At 39.5% G+C, this 17,006-nt stretch overlaps 1 protein-coding gene across 2 annotated transcripts in view; it reads right to left on the bottom strand.

Annotated features, from left to right (window-relative positions):
* LOC142436264 (thyrotropin-releasing hormone-degrading ectoenzyme-like) overlaps positions 1-17,006 on the bottom strand; it is a 114,615-nt gene that overhangs the window by 40,936 nt on the left and 56,673 nt on the right. The window contains exon 7 of one of the 2 annotated variants that reach the window (XM_075540030.1): positions 4,946-6,432. The exons of the other annotated variant lie outside the window; for it this stretch is intronic. Coding sequence (XP_075396145.1) covers positions 6,393-6,432 — 40 coding nt within the window. The 3' untranslated portion in view covers positions 4,946-6,392. Of the gene's footprint in view, positions 1-4,945; positions 6,433-17,006 lie in introns of those variants that run through there. 2 annotated transcript variants of the gene reach the window in all.

The raw sequence follows: 17,006 nt of genomic DNA, 5'->3' as shown, positions 1-17,006 counted from the left end.
CCCTCTGGAAGAGTGAGGAAGAAATTTGAAGCCATATGGGAATAATTGGATCAATGAACTAGGGGTCACGCAAACACCTGTCTCTGTCACGCTGAGACCAGAAGAACTAGGCCGGCTCTACTACCACTATCGGCTGCTCTGAAAGGGGTCGCATCAGAATATTCCCAATAGAGCAGACGTATGAGGAACACTCAAAATAACAGAAACCACCAGGCTTCCTAATCAGACACAGGTGATTCTGATCATGGCCCTCGGTCACCTGTTAGATCCGGAAATGAACTCACTCCCATGGCGCTCAAGTTTCAGCCAGGCAAGAGACTGTTTTTTTTAAGGAGTACAATAATCCTAGAGATATACGTCCACCTTGAGACTCTAAAAGAGCAGCATCTTCCCAAGGACAACAGCCAGTGGGATTAGGAATGAGGTAGGAATGGGAACAGGCAACAGACGGAGGAAGTAATCTTAGATCGTGGGAAACGCAATGAATGACATAAAATGTGTACGAACTCTTTAATGAAAAACTGATTTGCTCCGTAAACAATGGCAAAGTAAAAGGCTGAAGTTAAAAGAATTACAATTGTATAAAGAATTGTTAGCAGCAGGGCCTAGTCCTTAAAGAAGGACTTCAGACTTGATAAAACAGTCAGCGTAGAGGAAACACACCCTCAGGGTGATGGAGTGAACCAGTCGCTGCAAAACTTGGCTGAGCCACTGCAGTGATTGTAAAGGAGCGCCCTGCTGGGCAGCATTTCATTCAGTTCTACCTGATGACACGAGGAGCTGGAAGCGATGCAACAGCACCTACCCACTGACTACTCCCTGTATGGCCGCTATGTTGTTAGGTACCCTCACACTGGTTCCACCATCCCTATGCATAACAGAGTAAAGCACCTCCCATCCTGCTCCATCCTCACACTTGGTCTTCTGTTTGAGCCCTTTGCCGCAGTCACTTCACTGTGTCAATACATCTCATCAAGGGCCTTCCTCTTTTTCACCGCCCCCCTACTTTACCAAGCATTCTGCCCTTCTCCAGGGTCTGGTCTCTCCTGACAACATGCCCAAGGTACATGAGATGAAGTCTTGCCAGCCTTGCCTCTAAGGTGCTCTCTAGCGGCACTTCTTCCAGGACAGATCAGTCTGGTTGCTTTTTGAGAAGGGTATGTCACGTCCAATATTCTTCACCAACACCACAGTCAGAATACATGGATTCCCCCCCTTACTCATTGTCCAACTTTACACGCATAGGAGGCAATTGAAAACACCATGGCTTAACTGGAGATCCCCTCATAGAGGGGCTTAGGAGAGGAGATGGGTCAGTCAGGGTGCAAGGTAGTACCGACGAAGAGCACAGCTTTCCCCCAGATCCTGGATGCTTCCTCCCCCCAACTACCATGATCCGAATTCTACCTTGCAGGGCTGGATAGGGCAGAGGTTGTACACTGGTACATATGAGGGCTGGAGGCACAGGGAACCCAGGGTGGATGATACCTTCAGGACCAGGGGTGTGAGGGGCGAGGCTGGGAGAGTGGAGGGTGAGTGGGTTGGAAAGGGGGAACTAATTACAAGGATCTACATGTGACCTCCTCCCTGGGAGAGGGACGGCAGAGAAGGGGGGGAAGGGAGACTCCGGATAGAGCAAGATATGACAAAATAACGATGAATAAATTACCAAGGGCACATGAGGGAGGGGGGAGTGGGGAGGGAGGGGGAAAAAAAGAGGACCTGATGCAAAGGGCTTAAGTGGAGAGCAAATGCTTTGAGAATGATTGGTGCGGGGAATGTATGGATGTGCTTTATACAATTGATGTATGTATATGTATGGATTGTGATAAGAGTTGTATGATTCCCTAATAAAATGTAAAAAAAGGAAAAGGGAAAAGAAAGAAAGAAAAGAAAATGATTAGGGCAAAGAATGTACAGATGTGCTTTATACAATTGATGTATGTATATGTATGGACTGTGATAAGAGTTGTATGAGCCCCTAATAAAACGTTTAAAACAAAACAAAAACAAACAAACAAACAAAACAACAACAACAAAAAAGAAAACACCACGGCTTGGGTCGAGCACACCTTAGTCCTCACAGCGACATTTTATAGTTATTGTGTTACCTAGAGATGTGTTAATTCATTTCAGACTACTATCTTTAAGAAACTTCAAGGTTAATACTAGTACGTCAATTTTAGAAATAGACATAGGTTTATTACAATTAAACAAATTGCCAAACTCGCCTTGTTAAAAAGTCAAAGAATGAAAGCCAGGATAGGCGAGAAAGCCCTTATAATATTGCCAAGAAAGCTCCCACACACTGGCCTCCTCTAGTATCACTCGTACCATTCCCTAACACCTGTCCACATGTCACTGTCTTAGAACTTACGACACTCTATTCCACACGCAACTAAACATAGAGCATAATTCCAGATGCTGTGAAATTAAAGCACGTAAGTTTAGGGAAGGAGAATTATGAGAGAATAGCTTGAATCCTCACTAAACAAAACTGTATTAAGTTAAGGAACAGGTTGAACAACCAAAGCAGAACACATCTCAGAATATGGCTGAGAAGAGCAGCAACCTCAGAAGTCCTGAGCAGGAACACATGCGGGAGTTGGAAAAGTAGCAAGAAGACCTTCCTGGGTGGAATGGGAATGAGGTAGGACAGAGGGTGATGGCTACAGAACAAAGAACCTTAAGTAATAAGGCTCGAGTTTGCTTTCTACGTGGGACACAAGGCCACTGCAAGTCTTGTTGGAGAAGGGCGTGGTCAGATTTATTACTGGGAAGGGTGACTCTGGCTGCTGCAGAAAACACACTCAAGTCTGTCACACAGTTTTTCAAGATGAGAGCAAAATGAAATATGATTCCAACTTGGTCTCCTCTCTCACTATATGGACTATGCTCATGAGAAAAATAGATAACTAGTGAATGAAGTGGATGTCATGAAAACACAGAACACGATATTTTAAGATAGACATTGCAATGATATATCTTTTTGAAATCTTTTTTTAAAGGTGCAGACATTAAACATTTTCCAAAAGCTTATCTACACATTATTTATTGTTGTTCAACTGTGTAATCTAACAAGATATTGAGAAGGTTACTTAGAAGTTGTTTAATAGTGAAGATATTTTAAAAGCATACCCTTAGAAAATTATATATTCTACCTTTAGTTAATCAGCAGAGCTATCCGATGGTTTAAATATGGGAAAATATTTAAAAGAAACTGGGGAAATTATCCATGCAGTGTACTATTCCCAGGCAAAAGGTGATGGAATTCTGCTTATTGGTGAATTTACTGATGTTCTACAAAGCTACCTGGATAAAAAATGGACAAAAAATTCCAGCAGGATTTTGCGGAGGTTGAGTTTAATGCCATCCAGATTCAAATCATTAACCTAAAGATCCATAAGTCATAGGAGACTTTAATTTCCTTTTAAAAACTGCTTTATAGAGAAATGTGTGGAAAACATGAAACTAAAGGAGGGAAAGATATTACTCAAACCAAACCAGTTAAAAATAACTAGGAATATTTCTCCTTGTATAACATTTGAGTGTTGCATTTTTATAGAGATTTTGTTATACTATATATAAAAAATTATATATCATATTAACATCCTAATTTTTTTACATTACTATGAGCTGTTCAAAATTCCCTCATGGATTGAATCTTGGCTACATAAGTTTCCATGAAAAAAAGTAACAGGGCTATTGGCATCTTTATTACTCTTCTACATGTTCTAAATAAATTTCTATGCATGAAATCTCCAAGTTGAGTTTTGAAAATTGGCATTTGGCTTCTGTGATCCCTGAAAAAATCTCTAAGTTTGTGTTTTCAGTCTTTGTCCACCATCATGCGGTGGGGATAGTCACAGTGATGGCCCACAGGAATTCAACCCTCGGTGTGTGTCGAGTTGGAATGAAGTCCTTGAAATCTGAACTTGTAAGCGTTAAGAATTAGGATCAGCATAAATGTGTTTCCCATACACAGGTTATTAGTTGACCCTCTTCCATGGTTTCTCTGACAGCAGTCATTCCTTAATGGAAATCTTTACTTCTCTACTGGATTTGATCAGAAATAAATAACATGATAAGTAAAGGTGTAAGCACAGGCTCATGGAATCAACAAAACGGGTAGCAGATGTCCAAAGCATATAACATGTGCAAGCCAAGCAGATAAGATATAGGGAAAAGAGAACATCAGAGTGGAAGGGAACTGGGAGCGACTAAATGAAACTAACATTTAAAAAAATGTTGAATGCAATAACAGTTATATTTTCTGGTTCATTTTGGACCCATCAGTTATAACTTCACAATCAGCTCTTATTGACCACATGAGAATGGTAGTCATCTGCACTATAATCAGGTGGCTCATGACATTATCCGATCCTGTACAAAGTTAACTTACACTTAGCGTCATGTTGAGCATACCCTTGAAATTGTACTATGGTATTTAGAACAGCCCTCGCTCCAGCTGGGAACCAACAGCAGTGGTTCAATGAACTAAGAAGATGCAGGATCACAGGACAGAAAGTGAATATGGACATTTTAAAGTATGATTTTAAGAAACAAGGATCATGGATATCTGGGAAGGGCTCACCACCAAACATTACAAAACAAAATAGTGAAATCTTTCCAAGTGACTTAAAAGTACTATTTCTTTTGACTACCTCAGGCCTTAATTTTTTTAGCTACCAATTTCCAAATAAAATGTTTGTGCTAATGCCTAAATTCAAATGTAAATTGCATTTGACAAATGCTAGTTTTTAATAAATTGCCTTTATTTTTGATTATTCAAATGCACTTGCTATGATAAAACCAAATTTTAAAAGCAACATAATTTAGCATCTTGGTAAATGAAATGAAAACAACTAAGTGGAGTACAAAGATAAAAGTTCACAGAATATAAAACAAAAAGGATTTGTGAACCCATATAAAAAACAATTCCAAAATTAAGTTCCTTCTTCAAATTAAATGAAGAGATTTATTTCATTATACACTCAGGCTTAATGGGTTCAAATCATTGGACTAGTATAGCTAGTGCTAAAGTTATTAATAGAAATACATCATAATCTGTTCCAAATGCTACATACAGTCCTGGCTGTAGTAAAATAATAGTAATAATGTTGAAGAAAGTGCAACTATTTCAGTATCTGAAATAGCCACCTCCGCAGATTCCATTAGAACAGAAACACGGCTCCTACTTGTGGAATCATTTTCCTTCTAATGATGCAAACTATTTGACTGATCAAGGGCCAACTTATGGCAGTATCACAGTGAGCCATTGAAAATGTGTCCGAAACTTCTGGATAATAAACAAACAAGTTTCACTAGTCAGGATCTATTTTTAGAGACAAAGCAAATGGTAAAAATGATAAGGCATGGCTACTGTATTCTCCATGGCTTTGCATATTGTTTTATTTGCAAAGCAGTCAGTTTTAAGCCATCCAATTCTCAATTTTCTATGGGCAGATTTAGCAATCGGTGAGACTCAAATAGGAATGAGAAACAGGGGAAGAGTTCAATGAACAGAGATCATATTTTGGGTCTTAGCATAACTCACAAACTGAAAACATGGGGTGGGGGTGTCATGAAGTACATATTTATTTTAGAAATATATATATAGTGAAAATTGCTCTGATGGAATGAATGATGCCTCAAATGGGCTTCCACACAGAAGGAATGGGTACAGAGGGTGGTGGATTAAAGGAGGCACACCTGAGTTAACTATTACTGATGCAGAGGGATGGATGCAAAAGAGTTCACTACATCTTCTGTCAGCTTTTTCATATATTTGAAATTCTTCATAATAAAATGTTAGACTGTCAAGTGGGAAGTAGTTCTAAGCTTTCTGTGTATGCCGGGAGTAGGCATCATGATGTCATCCTAAGGCATATGTTTAAAAGTATTTGATGAATATTATCTTCAAGAAAGTCAATCATTTCAATCTTGCTTTCCTCCTTGACAAAATGGGCAAATGATATTTAGCTCTCATGGTCATTCTAAGGGTTAAAAAATCACAAACAGAGGAGTATTTCTTATATAAACTGTACAGCGCCTTAAGGCTGAAGGAGCAGAACTAGAACTTCTGCGACCATGTGCTCTCCATCTGCATTCTGACCTTGATTTGTTCCCTGCACTGAGCTACTAAACTCGTGGGTAGATCCCAGCACATCCATTCCCTGCTTAGGGACAAATTACCAAATGGTAGTGTAATTGCCATGGGAAAATTATGACTCTGTTCTGAATTATCTCCATCATAAATCCAAAACCAGTCAAACAAGCTCTGTCACCAGAGCGACAGGCCTGCTCTATAGTGACAAGAGTCCCACATACAAGTGCCCATAAATCCGTGAGTACCACCGCCCTCCAACGTCATCCTGAAGCAGGCGTTCACGTCAGATGCGGAAAGCCAGGCTGGCAGCATGTTGGGCACCACTGTGGAAACAATGCAAATGAGGTGATAGACAGCCGTCAGCAAGAGAAAGCCCCTTCATCTGCCTCTTGTCGACTGTACACGTGGCTGCAGGAAGCTGTTTGTTTGCTTCTGCATATTTTTCTACTGCATTGAAGGGGGAGGGGAGAGGGCGTATTACAATTAAGAAGCTTAATAGGCACTCGGGTCTCTTTCTTTTAACTTGAATCATTTCTGTTACTAGAGGTATAAAAGCCTGTCGAAGAAATAAACTTCTCTCAAGCAATCACAGTGAGGGACATGACAAGGACCAGAGAAGGACACATCTTTGTGCGAGTCCTTATTTTCTTCTCTAGTCTTGGGGGAATGTTCATCTTGACTTAACAGAGAGATGAAACATCGACTATAATTCCTCATGATGTACAGAGGTATTTTCCTGCCTCTCAGAATGTTATACTCTATTTCAAATTAGAGTTAAAAGCCACCCAATCCCATTGCAGATGAAATGTGGGCAGTAAAAAAGATTTTTTCTATGGGAGAGCGAGGCGGGACATCAACTAAAAGGCGGGTTCTGTTGAAAAGCTAGCTGGGCTACCCTGAATTCAGCGGTGAGGAGGAAGGTATGCTGGGTAGTTTTTGTTTGTTTTGACACTTTGCTCTCTTTCTTCAGGGGTTCAAGTACAGAGAAAGGGTAAAGGTACACCCATGGCTGAGCTGTGACATGTACACAGTAGACGCTGCACTGAAACAATGCTATGAAGTTACTTGAGAACTTACACCTGCAAAGGACTTTGTATTTATACCTCACCATTTTATATTCTTAGAATTATTATACACTGGAATAGTGTTTAAATCAAATCAAATTAAGCAAAAAATACATGAAGTTTCTCTATCACCTGGAGATTTTTTTTCTAGGTAACAGTAACTAAGAGACAATTTATAAATCTCTACAGGCAAAGAGGGATGAAGGGAAATTGCTTTCTCTAGCAAGAGTTTGCACTAGACTACAAAACTAACGGTTGATATTTCAACCCACTCAGCACAGCCATGAAGAAAACTACGGCGACCTGTTTTTGTACCATCGATGGAGGTGAGAAAATTGCTCTCTGACCAGCGGAATGGCAACATCTCTACTGTATCTCAATTTAACATACAATTTTGTTTCTGAAAATACACTATTTATATAGAAATTTTATTAAATTGGGGATCTTTAGGTTAGGAATATAAACCATAAGCTTTCTTTGATTTTTCTTTAATGCTGATGATATTCAAATAAAGTTTAGGAAAGAGTAATGATTATGATGTTCTAACTCAATGATGAATAACAATTCAAGGACATTAATGGTATGGATTTACTATTTTCTATCAGTGACACTCATTAATTAAAATAATCATCCTTCGTTACTATCTGAAAATTATCCCTCATTACCATTTGTAAGAGGTAATTTTCTAAAGTAGAAGCATCAATAAAATAACAAAGAATGACAAAAATACAATCTAACAACAGTGATATGTGCTCATATTCTAAATATGAAAATCCAAATAAGTATATATCTTTTTAAAATTATCAAAATATCTTATATTTTCCTGAAATAATGGTATATAATTCAAGATTATTAATGAAGTTGCAAGTCACATGAAATTGAAAAGATGAGGGGGTGTAGGGAGGGAGGGGAAAAACGAGGACATGATGCCAGGGGCTTAAGTGGAGAGCAAATATTTTAAGAATGATGAGGGCAATGAATGTACAAATGTGCTTTACCAATTGATGTATGCATGGATTTTGATAAGAATTTTATGAGTCCCTAATAAAACGATTAATAAAAAAAAGAAATTGAAAAGGTGAGAAAATACCGTCAAGTTAACTGAATCATATTTATAAAAGGTCTAAAATATAAATTTAAAACAAAACAATATCATTATTATTTAACACACAACACTGGAAAAACAATAATTTTTATAAGACTCATATAGTAATAAGAAAAAAGATGACTGATAAAATAGTTCATTAAAAATTATAGTTTTAAGAAAAAAATGCAAAATTCATAGAACCTAAGTGGCTAAAAATAACCATAACACGTAGACTCACTGTTATTTTGTTCTAAAAGAAAATATCTCAATTAAAATATTATAAAAGAATCAATTTATTCTTTCTTACCTGATTTATCAGTAGTTTAACCAGTATCCACTGAATCCTACAAGCATTATGAATAAGCCAGGTATTTACACTTTCTATAATATCTCTTGTCTTTATGGAGCTTTATTTATTGACTTTTAAATTTCTTTCTTGGTATAAAATTTTATTTTCATTGTTCCAAAGGACAGCATTGATTCTGCAGCTCCGGGAGATGCACATATCTGATCAGAGCACACAGGAGCAGATGAAGGGGCAGGAGGAGAGAGTGGAACACAGCCTGGCCCACCAGGCCGTGAGGATGATATTCCTGAGTAGAGCAGCCAATCCACAGAGAGGACAACATGGCTAGCCCCACTACGAGACATAATGCCCCTCAGTGACCAAGGGTGATACAGGGGACAGCACCGGAGACACAGTGTGTGAATTGCACCTGACCTGATCCCACCACACTGAGGCAAAGCACTGGGGGAGTGCAGCAGAACAGCAAGAGAATGGAGAGGCAAGGTCCCCAGGGAATGCTGAAAGTGGACTTTGGGGCCAGGGCGTGGTGCCCCAACAGACTGGACTGGAAAACGCTCCTAAGGGCCAGCAAACGATCCCTGAACTAACTACAACCTTTTCTCTTGAGAACTGTTTTGTTCTGTTCTTTGTCAGTGTTTTTTTTTTTTGTTTTGTTGTTTTGTCTGGTTGTATACTGTTGCTCTGTTTTCCTCTTTCTTGTTTTCGTGCACGTTAGAGTCTCCACAGGTCTGTCTGAATAGGACAGGCAGGATGAACTATCTGGAGGAAAAACAACGGGACCGACAGTTCCGGGGGGACTTGGAGTAGGGGGGTAGGGGGGTAAGGAAGTGGTGTTCACAAACACAGGGACAAGGGAACAGCATGGGACCCAAAATGGTAGCAGGGGGGGGGGGAGTGGCAGGCCTGGTGGGTAATGATCAAGGGTAAGGTTGCGTAGAGAAGAGGTATACTCTAACCCAGGTGGTGACGAAGCATGGTAGTAGGGCAGGAGGAAAGTCAAGGGAGATGGAGGAAAGAGCTAGGAGTCAAAGGGCATTTATGGAGGTCTAGACAAAGACATGTACATGCAAATATATATAGGAGGATAGGGAAATAGATCTATGTGTCTATATTTATAGGTTAAGTATTAAGGTGGCGGAAGGACCTTGGGCCTCTACTCAAACACTCCCTCAATGCATGAATATTTTCTTTTATTAAATTGGAACTCTATGATGCTCACTCTCCCGACACAACTGCTGGAGCCAAAGTCGGTGAACAAGTAAATGTGGTGAAGAAAGCTGATGGTACCCGGCTATCAAAAGAGATAGTGGCTGGGGTCTTAAAGGCTTGAAGATAAACAAGCGGCCATCTAGCTCAGAAGTAACAAAGTCCACATGGAAGAACACACCAGCCTGTGTGATCAAGTGGTCCCAAGGGATCAGTTAACAGGCATCAAAGAACAAAAAATCATATCATTGGCTGCACACCTCCATGATAGGATCGCTGAAGACAAATGGGTGCATAAGCAAATGTGGTGAAGAAAGCGGATGGTGCCCAGCTATCAAAAGAGATAGTGTCTGGGGTCTTAAAGGCTTGAAGGTGAACAAGCGGCCATCTAGCTCAGAAGCAAAAAAGCCCACATGGAAGAAGCACACCAGCCAGTGCAATCACGAGGTGCCAAAGGGACGAGGTCTAAGGCATCATGCAAAAAAAAAATGATGTGTGTGTATATGTATATATATGTGTGTGTATGTATGTATGTATATACATACCATATTGAATGAAGGGGGAAGTGGAGACCCAAGGCCCAAGTGTCGGCCAATGGAGATCCCCTTATAGAGGGGTTTAGGAGAGTAGATGGGTCAATCAGGATGCGAGGTAGTACCGATGAAGAACACAGCTTTCCCCCAGATCCTGGGTGCTTCTTCCCCCCAACTACCATGATCTGAATTCTACCTTGCAGGGCTGGATAGGGCAGAGGTTGTACACAGGTACATATGAGGGCTGGAGGCACAGGGAATCCAGGGTGGATGATACCTTCAGGACCAAGGGTGTGAGGGGCGATGCTGGGAGAGTGGAGGGTGAGTGGGTTGGAAAGGGGGAACTTATTACAAGGATCCACATGTGACCTCCTCCCTGGGAGAGGGACGGCAGAGAAGGGGGGTAAGGGAGACTCCGGACAGGGCAATATATGACAAAATAACAATGTATAAATTACCAAGGGCACATTAGGGAAGGGGGAGCGGGGAGGGAGGGGAAAAAAAAAAGGACTTGATGCAAAGGGCTTAAGTGGAGAGCAAATGCTTTGAGAATGATTGGGGCAGGGAATGTATGGATGTGCTTTATACAATTGTATGTATATCTATGGATTGTGATAAGAATTGTATGAGCCCCTAATAAAATGTAAAAATAAATAAAGACTTAAAGAAATAAATTTTAAAAATTTATTTTCATTGTAAGCTTTAAATTGGAGTTTCATAATTCAATGACTCAAGGATGCCATCAGTTTTTCTGGTATGTGATAATGTGATTACACGTATGATCATGTATCTACTGGAATTTTTTTGCTAATAAACATCTGAGTAAGCCTGAATGTTCCTTTTTCTTCATCCTAAAATCCAGTGTGTTCAACAGAAAATATCTTAATTTTAATCCTCTTGTTTGGTTTTCTAAAACACCTGGTACCCTTTCAATATACATATGTACATACTTATTGTAAGAACACTGAGCTTCCAGGTATTAAATGTCTTTACCATTTGTATCTCCTCTTCATCTGACATTTCCAGAATTATCAAGTGTGTTGCACACACACAAATGATGCCTCTTTACATAGTCATTGCATAATGATGATTACCTATTTCCTACTTAATTTATCTCAACTATCGGAGACATACTCTATATATCCTTTTGGTGTTCCTTGTGCTTATAGTATTCTTAGATTTTATATGATTCTCTTCTAATGCTAGATCAATTTTATTCTCCTTATCAGAGTATTTAATTTTTCTATCCTTGCTTCAAACTCTCATTTTTGCTTTTTTAAATAGTTTTATTAGGGGCTCATACAACTCTTATCTCAATCCATACATACATCAATTGTGTAAAGCACATTTGTACATTCATTGCCCTCATCATTCTCAAAACATTTGCTCTCCACTTAAGCCCCTGGCATCAGGTCATCTTTTCCCACCCTCCCCACTACCCCCTCCCTCATGAACACTTGATAATTTATAAATTATTATTTTCTCATATCTTGCCCTGTCTGACGTTTCCCTTCACCCACTTTTCTGTTGTCTATCCCCCAGGGAGGAGGTCACATGTAGATCCTTGAAATCGGTTCCCCCTTTACAACCCACCCTCCCTCTACGGTCCCAGTATTACCACTCATACCACTGGTCCTGCAGGGATCATTTGCCCTGAATTCCCTGTGCTTCCAGTTCCTATCTGTGCCAGTGTACAACCTCTGGTCTAGCCAGACAGACTTGCAAGGGAGAATTTGGATCATGATAGTTGGCGGGGGGGGTGGGGGGGCAGGGAGGGAGGAAGTATTTAGGAACTAGAGGAAAGTTGTATTTTTCATCAGTTCTACATTACACCTTGACTAGCTCGTCTTCCCCCCTCCCCCCAGACTCCTCTGCAAGTGGATGTCCAGTGGCCGACAAATGGGCTTTGGGTCTCCACTCCGTGCTCCCCACCTCATTCACTATGTTAAAATTTTTGTTCTGATGATGCCTGATCCATTCAACACCTCGTGATTGCACAGGCTGGTGTGCTTCTTCCATGTGGGCTTTGTTGCTTCTGAGCTAGATGGCCACTTGTTTACCTTCAAGCCTTTAAGACACCAGATGCTATATCTTTTGATAGCTGGGCACCATCAGCTTTCTTGCCACATTTGCTTATGTACCCATTTTTCTTCAGCGATGGTACCATGGAGGTGAGCACACAATGATATGATTGTTTGTTCTTTGATGCCTGATACCTGATCCCTTCAGCACCTCGTGATCACACAGGCTGGTGTGCTTTTCCATGTGGGTTTTTTTTGCTTTTGAGCTAGATGGCCCCATGTTTACCTTCAAGCTTTTAAGACCCCAGACGCTATATCTTTTGATAGCTGGGCACCACAAACTCTCATTTTAATCTCTTAGAATTAAGAGAGGGATACTTTTAACATGTTCTGCATGACATTTGTAGTTGTGCTGAATCATGATTTTAGCTCTCCTTGTTAATAATTTTCCCCATAGTTGCTAGGTTTTTATGCTAGTTTATGCTTAAATATCCTTTGTATTTGACGGGGAAAGTCTTCTTTAATAGAAGTGGTTGCTGAACAATTATGGCTAAAGAGCAATCATGTAGAATAGTTTGAAGCCAATGCAGTTTACATCAAGGGTGTTATTTCAGACCTAGTTCTAATCAAATCAACGGTTCCATCTGTTTAGAGGCATATTTCTGCTCCATAGTCCCATTTCAGAATATGCTGGAAAGCTGTGTGATTCACAGTTCAACCCTGTGTATTGCAGGTTATCACGGTGGTGATTTAGCATGTAATTGTTTCTCTCCAGCTGTCTCAATTAATGGTTGCCAAGTCAATTGCCATATACACACTTCTTCCACATTCCACCATTTTTGCACCCTTTTTCTTATAAAAATATGGGGTTTGTAAATCTCTTACAGGCTTGACTGCTTCCTGCTCTTCCATGTGTAGAAAGATTTCACCATGTAGTCCATCAAGATTTCATTCTTCCACACAAGGCCTTCTACTCCTGGAGACCTCGGTGCTCAGTAAACTATAGAGAGGAGACCCATAGATTCTTGTATCTATTCTCAGAATCCTTTTGACATTTTGACTAGAATTCACTGTATTTTCAGTCGTTCTCCTTTTTTTGGTCTGTTTTGATAGCTTATAGTTTTTGGTGCCTGTGTATGAGCGTAGCAAAAATATTTGTTTTCTCTTTTCCATTTATTTTGTCACTAACGGTGAGTCATGGGGTAAGTAGAAGAGAACAAAATCATGTAGCATTTCACTTCCCATAACTGAAGTCCTTAAAAGGCAAATAATCAAACCACTACATATATTTTAAAAGTGAAGCTAATAATAATTCTATGAAATTTGTACCAAAATTAGCACACTCATATATTCTGGTAGCACATTCAGTTGGTATGAATCAGCTGACTCTTTACCAAAAATCATTTCTCTTTTCATCGGGAGGAAATAATGAAACTTCAGTTTTAAAACTTCCTTTAAAATAAATGATACCATGTGATTATTGCCTACATGAGTCTTTACCATGTGATTTCTGTGTATTGTTTTTTGTTTTGTTTTAACTACATGACTGTTCTCATGTGAGACTTTGGGTCTCTGCTCAAGCCCTGCCTCAACACAAGAACACTTTGTTCTAACAACCTGGAATTCTGTGAGGCTCACCCTCCTGGTGTAAAGCTGAAGTCAAAATGGGTGCATAAGCAAATATGGTGAAAAAAAGCTGATGGTGATCAGCTATCAAAAGATAAAGCATCTGTGGTCTTAAAGGCTTGAAGTTAAACAAGCAGCCATCTAGCAGAGAAGTAACCAATCCACATGGAAAAAGCACACCAGCCTGTGTGATCACGAGGTGTCAATAGGATCAGGTAACAAGTATCAAAAGACCCAAAATAAGCAACAAAAAATGTGTTGAGAACAAAGGGGGTCAGAGCAGAGACCCAAAACCTATCTGTAGACAATAGGACAGATCCTCACAATAGGGTCCCAAGAAAGGGAGGAGTCAACAAAGGGGTAGGAGAGCACTGGTGAAACACACAATATTCTTCTGGTTCCTTGAGGCTTACTTATCCCCAACTATCATGACCCCAGTCCTGCCTTTCACTGTGGGCCAGATCACAGCATGAACACAGGTACAGATAAGACCTCATGACACACTGGATCCAGGTCAGATGAAACCATCAGAGACAGAAATGAGAGTAGCGATACCAGGGTGGTAGGGAGAACATGAGGAGAGGTGGGAGGTAGGGGGGACCAGTCACAATGATTGATACATAAACCCTCACCCCCAGGGGAATAAACAGCAGAAACCATTGGTGTAAGATATAAAAATAATAATTATTTATAATTTATCAAGGGTCATGAGAGGGGAAGAGGGGGAAGGAGGGAAAAAAGAGGAGCTGATACCAAGGGTTGTAATAGAAACTAAATGTTTAGAAAATGATGATGGCAACATACGTACAAATATGCTTGATACAATTCATGTACGGATTGTTATAAGAGCTGTGAGAGCTTCCAATAAAATGATCTTAAAACAACAACAGCATAAAAACCCCACATGCTTGTTCTCATGTGAGTCTCTTTTAAGCTGCTGTATTAACAACTACCAGATGTTTCTTCGTGTCTGATGTCCTTCTAGCTGGTTGGAATGGAGACAATACATCCCAACGAACTTTTGGAGTGACTTGTTAGCAGTCATTCCTGGAAGAAAGTCTACATGATCCATAAATAGATCCAAGAATGGATATGGAGCTCCCCCTTAATCCTAGCTCTAATCTAAGATCAATTAGTTCTCATGACATGACCCTGTAAGATACTTGTCCTAAAGAAGAAAGCAAAGAAGATATGGTGCTATACCAAAGTGTGGTGAAGAAATTTGATAGTGCCTGGCTATCAGCTAGAATGGCATCTGGGGTCTTAAAGGCTTGTTTCCAAACAAGCAGCCATCTAAGTGAGATGTCAACTAAATCCACAAGGACGAAGCACACCAACACCCGTGCCCTAAGGACTGTAAATTATATAATCCAAAGCAAAAGGAGGGAATGATATCAGAACTTACATTGTGAGATTCAGGTTTGCAGAAGGCGACAGATGACAACATATTTTTGAGATCTATAACTAAGCCTCCAGTGAATTCCCTCTAACCATAATAAACTGGATACAAAGAGAGAGTACTGGAGAGGTGACATAGCAGATTAAACTGACAAACCTCACTTGAATGATTAAAACCTTATCACTTGATCTGGTTTCAATATTTTCTGTTTATTTGTTTGCATATTGAAGTTTATCTCTGAAGTATTCTGTTATCATGGGTAGCCTTAAGGAACCTTTGTAATATGTTTTTCAGTATATGAAACCAGGATTGATGAACCTGTAGAAACAAAATTAGAATAAGGGTCCCTGGGGTAAACAGTGGGGAAGTTGGGGTAAAGGGGAAGCAAATATCAAGAGGTTCATGAAGGACAAAAGTGTTTTGAAACTGATGGTGGTAGCAATTGCATAATACTGCTTGATGTGACTAAACTATGGAATGGTATAATGTCTGGATTAGTTACTAATAAAATGGTTTGGGGAAAAATAAACAAAAATCTAAACAATAGTTTACCTTGACTAGTAAATAATTTATGCTTTCAATAATGTGTTCTTTTGAGACATATATGAGATCAAGCTGACAAGTGCAGCATGGAAAATTAGATAGGAATTTTAGGGTAAGTGGACTCCAGTTCGTGGGGGAAGAATAACTTGTGTGAGTGCAGAAGAGAAACACCACACCCAAAGCACGGGTGAAAACTTCATGCAACATGGAAACTAGATTGGAGAACCAGAGGACAACTAACGACAACATGGGTACCATATTAAATAGAATGTGACCAAACAATGCCATTGCTCAATTTGTGTGGAAAGTCTCAGAATGTAACCAAGCTTCTTTTGTAAATTTTCTTCAAGAACCCAATAAAATAGCAAAAAATGGACTCAAATGATAAAACATGGGTATACATTACAAAGAAATACACCCTAAGAAATTTACACTGAAGTAAACTAAAGTATAATGGTATAATATGAACTAACTATTTACCTGGCCTCCAAACCTGAGCTCAGTGTTATGGTGTACCTCCCCAGCATGCCATGCTTGACTGAGGATGTAGTTTGGTCATACATATATTCCTTAATATGCTTTACTAAAAAAAAATAGATTGAGCACTTATAGTGGCTGGGATGTAGTGAATGTTTTGAATTAAACAAACTTATGGCATAGATACTGTATTAGCGATATATTATAGACAGAGGAATTTAGGATCAAAGAATTCAATAACTTGCTCACAGTCACATGTTACTGGAGCTGAGAATTAATACTCCTATTTAATTATGGAGCTTGTGCTCTTCACGAATATAATTTCTCAAAACTAAAAATTAAAACACAAGAGTAGTTATGAGGGCAGGAACTTTGGTTGTTTTACTGGCTGTTTTATTCTTTGCTATTTACTCTTGTGTCTATACTAATTTCTGGCACATAGTGTTTATTAAATATTTGGTGAACATATGAAATGTAACACTGTTGAAAGAACATTTTGAAGCAAAATTTCATCCTATCCTATATGTATTTTCAACCCGCATGTATTTCCAGTTGTACAGGCTAAAACTACCATATAGTTGCAATATACTGCTAACGAACTTTGTATTACAGAATTCAGTATTTGTAAATTATT

Source organism: Tenrec ecaudatus, unplaced genomic scaffold (genome assembly GCF_050624435.1).
Source record: "Tenrec ecaudatus isolate mTenEca1 unplaced genomic scaffold, mTenEca1.hap1 Scaffold_1882, whole genome shotgun sequence".
In the NCBI taxonomy this organism is placed as follows: domain Eukaryota; kingdom Metazoa; phylum Chordata; class Mammalia; order Afrosoricida; family Tenrecidae; genus Tenrec; species Tenrec ecaudatus.
This window is presented reverse-complemented; position numbering and strand designations above follow the sequence as displayed.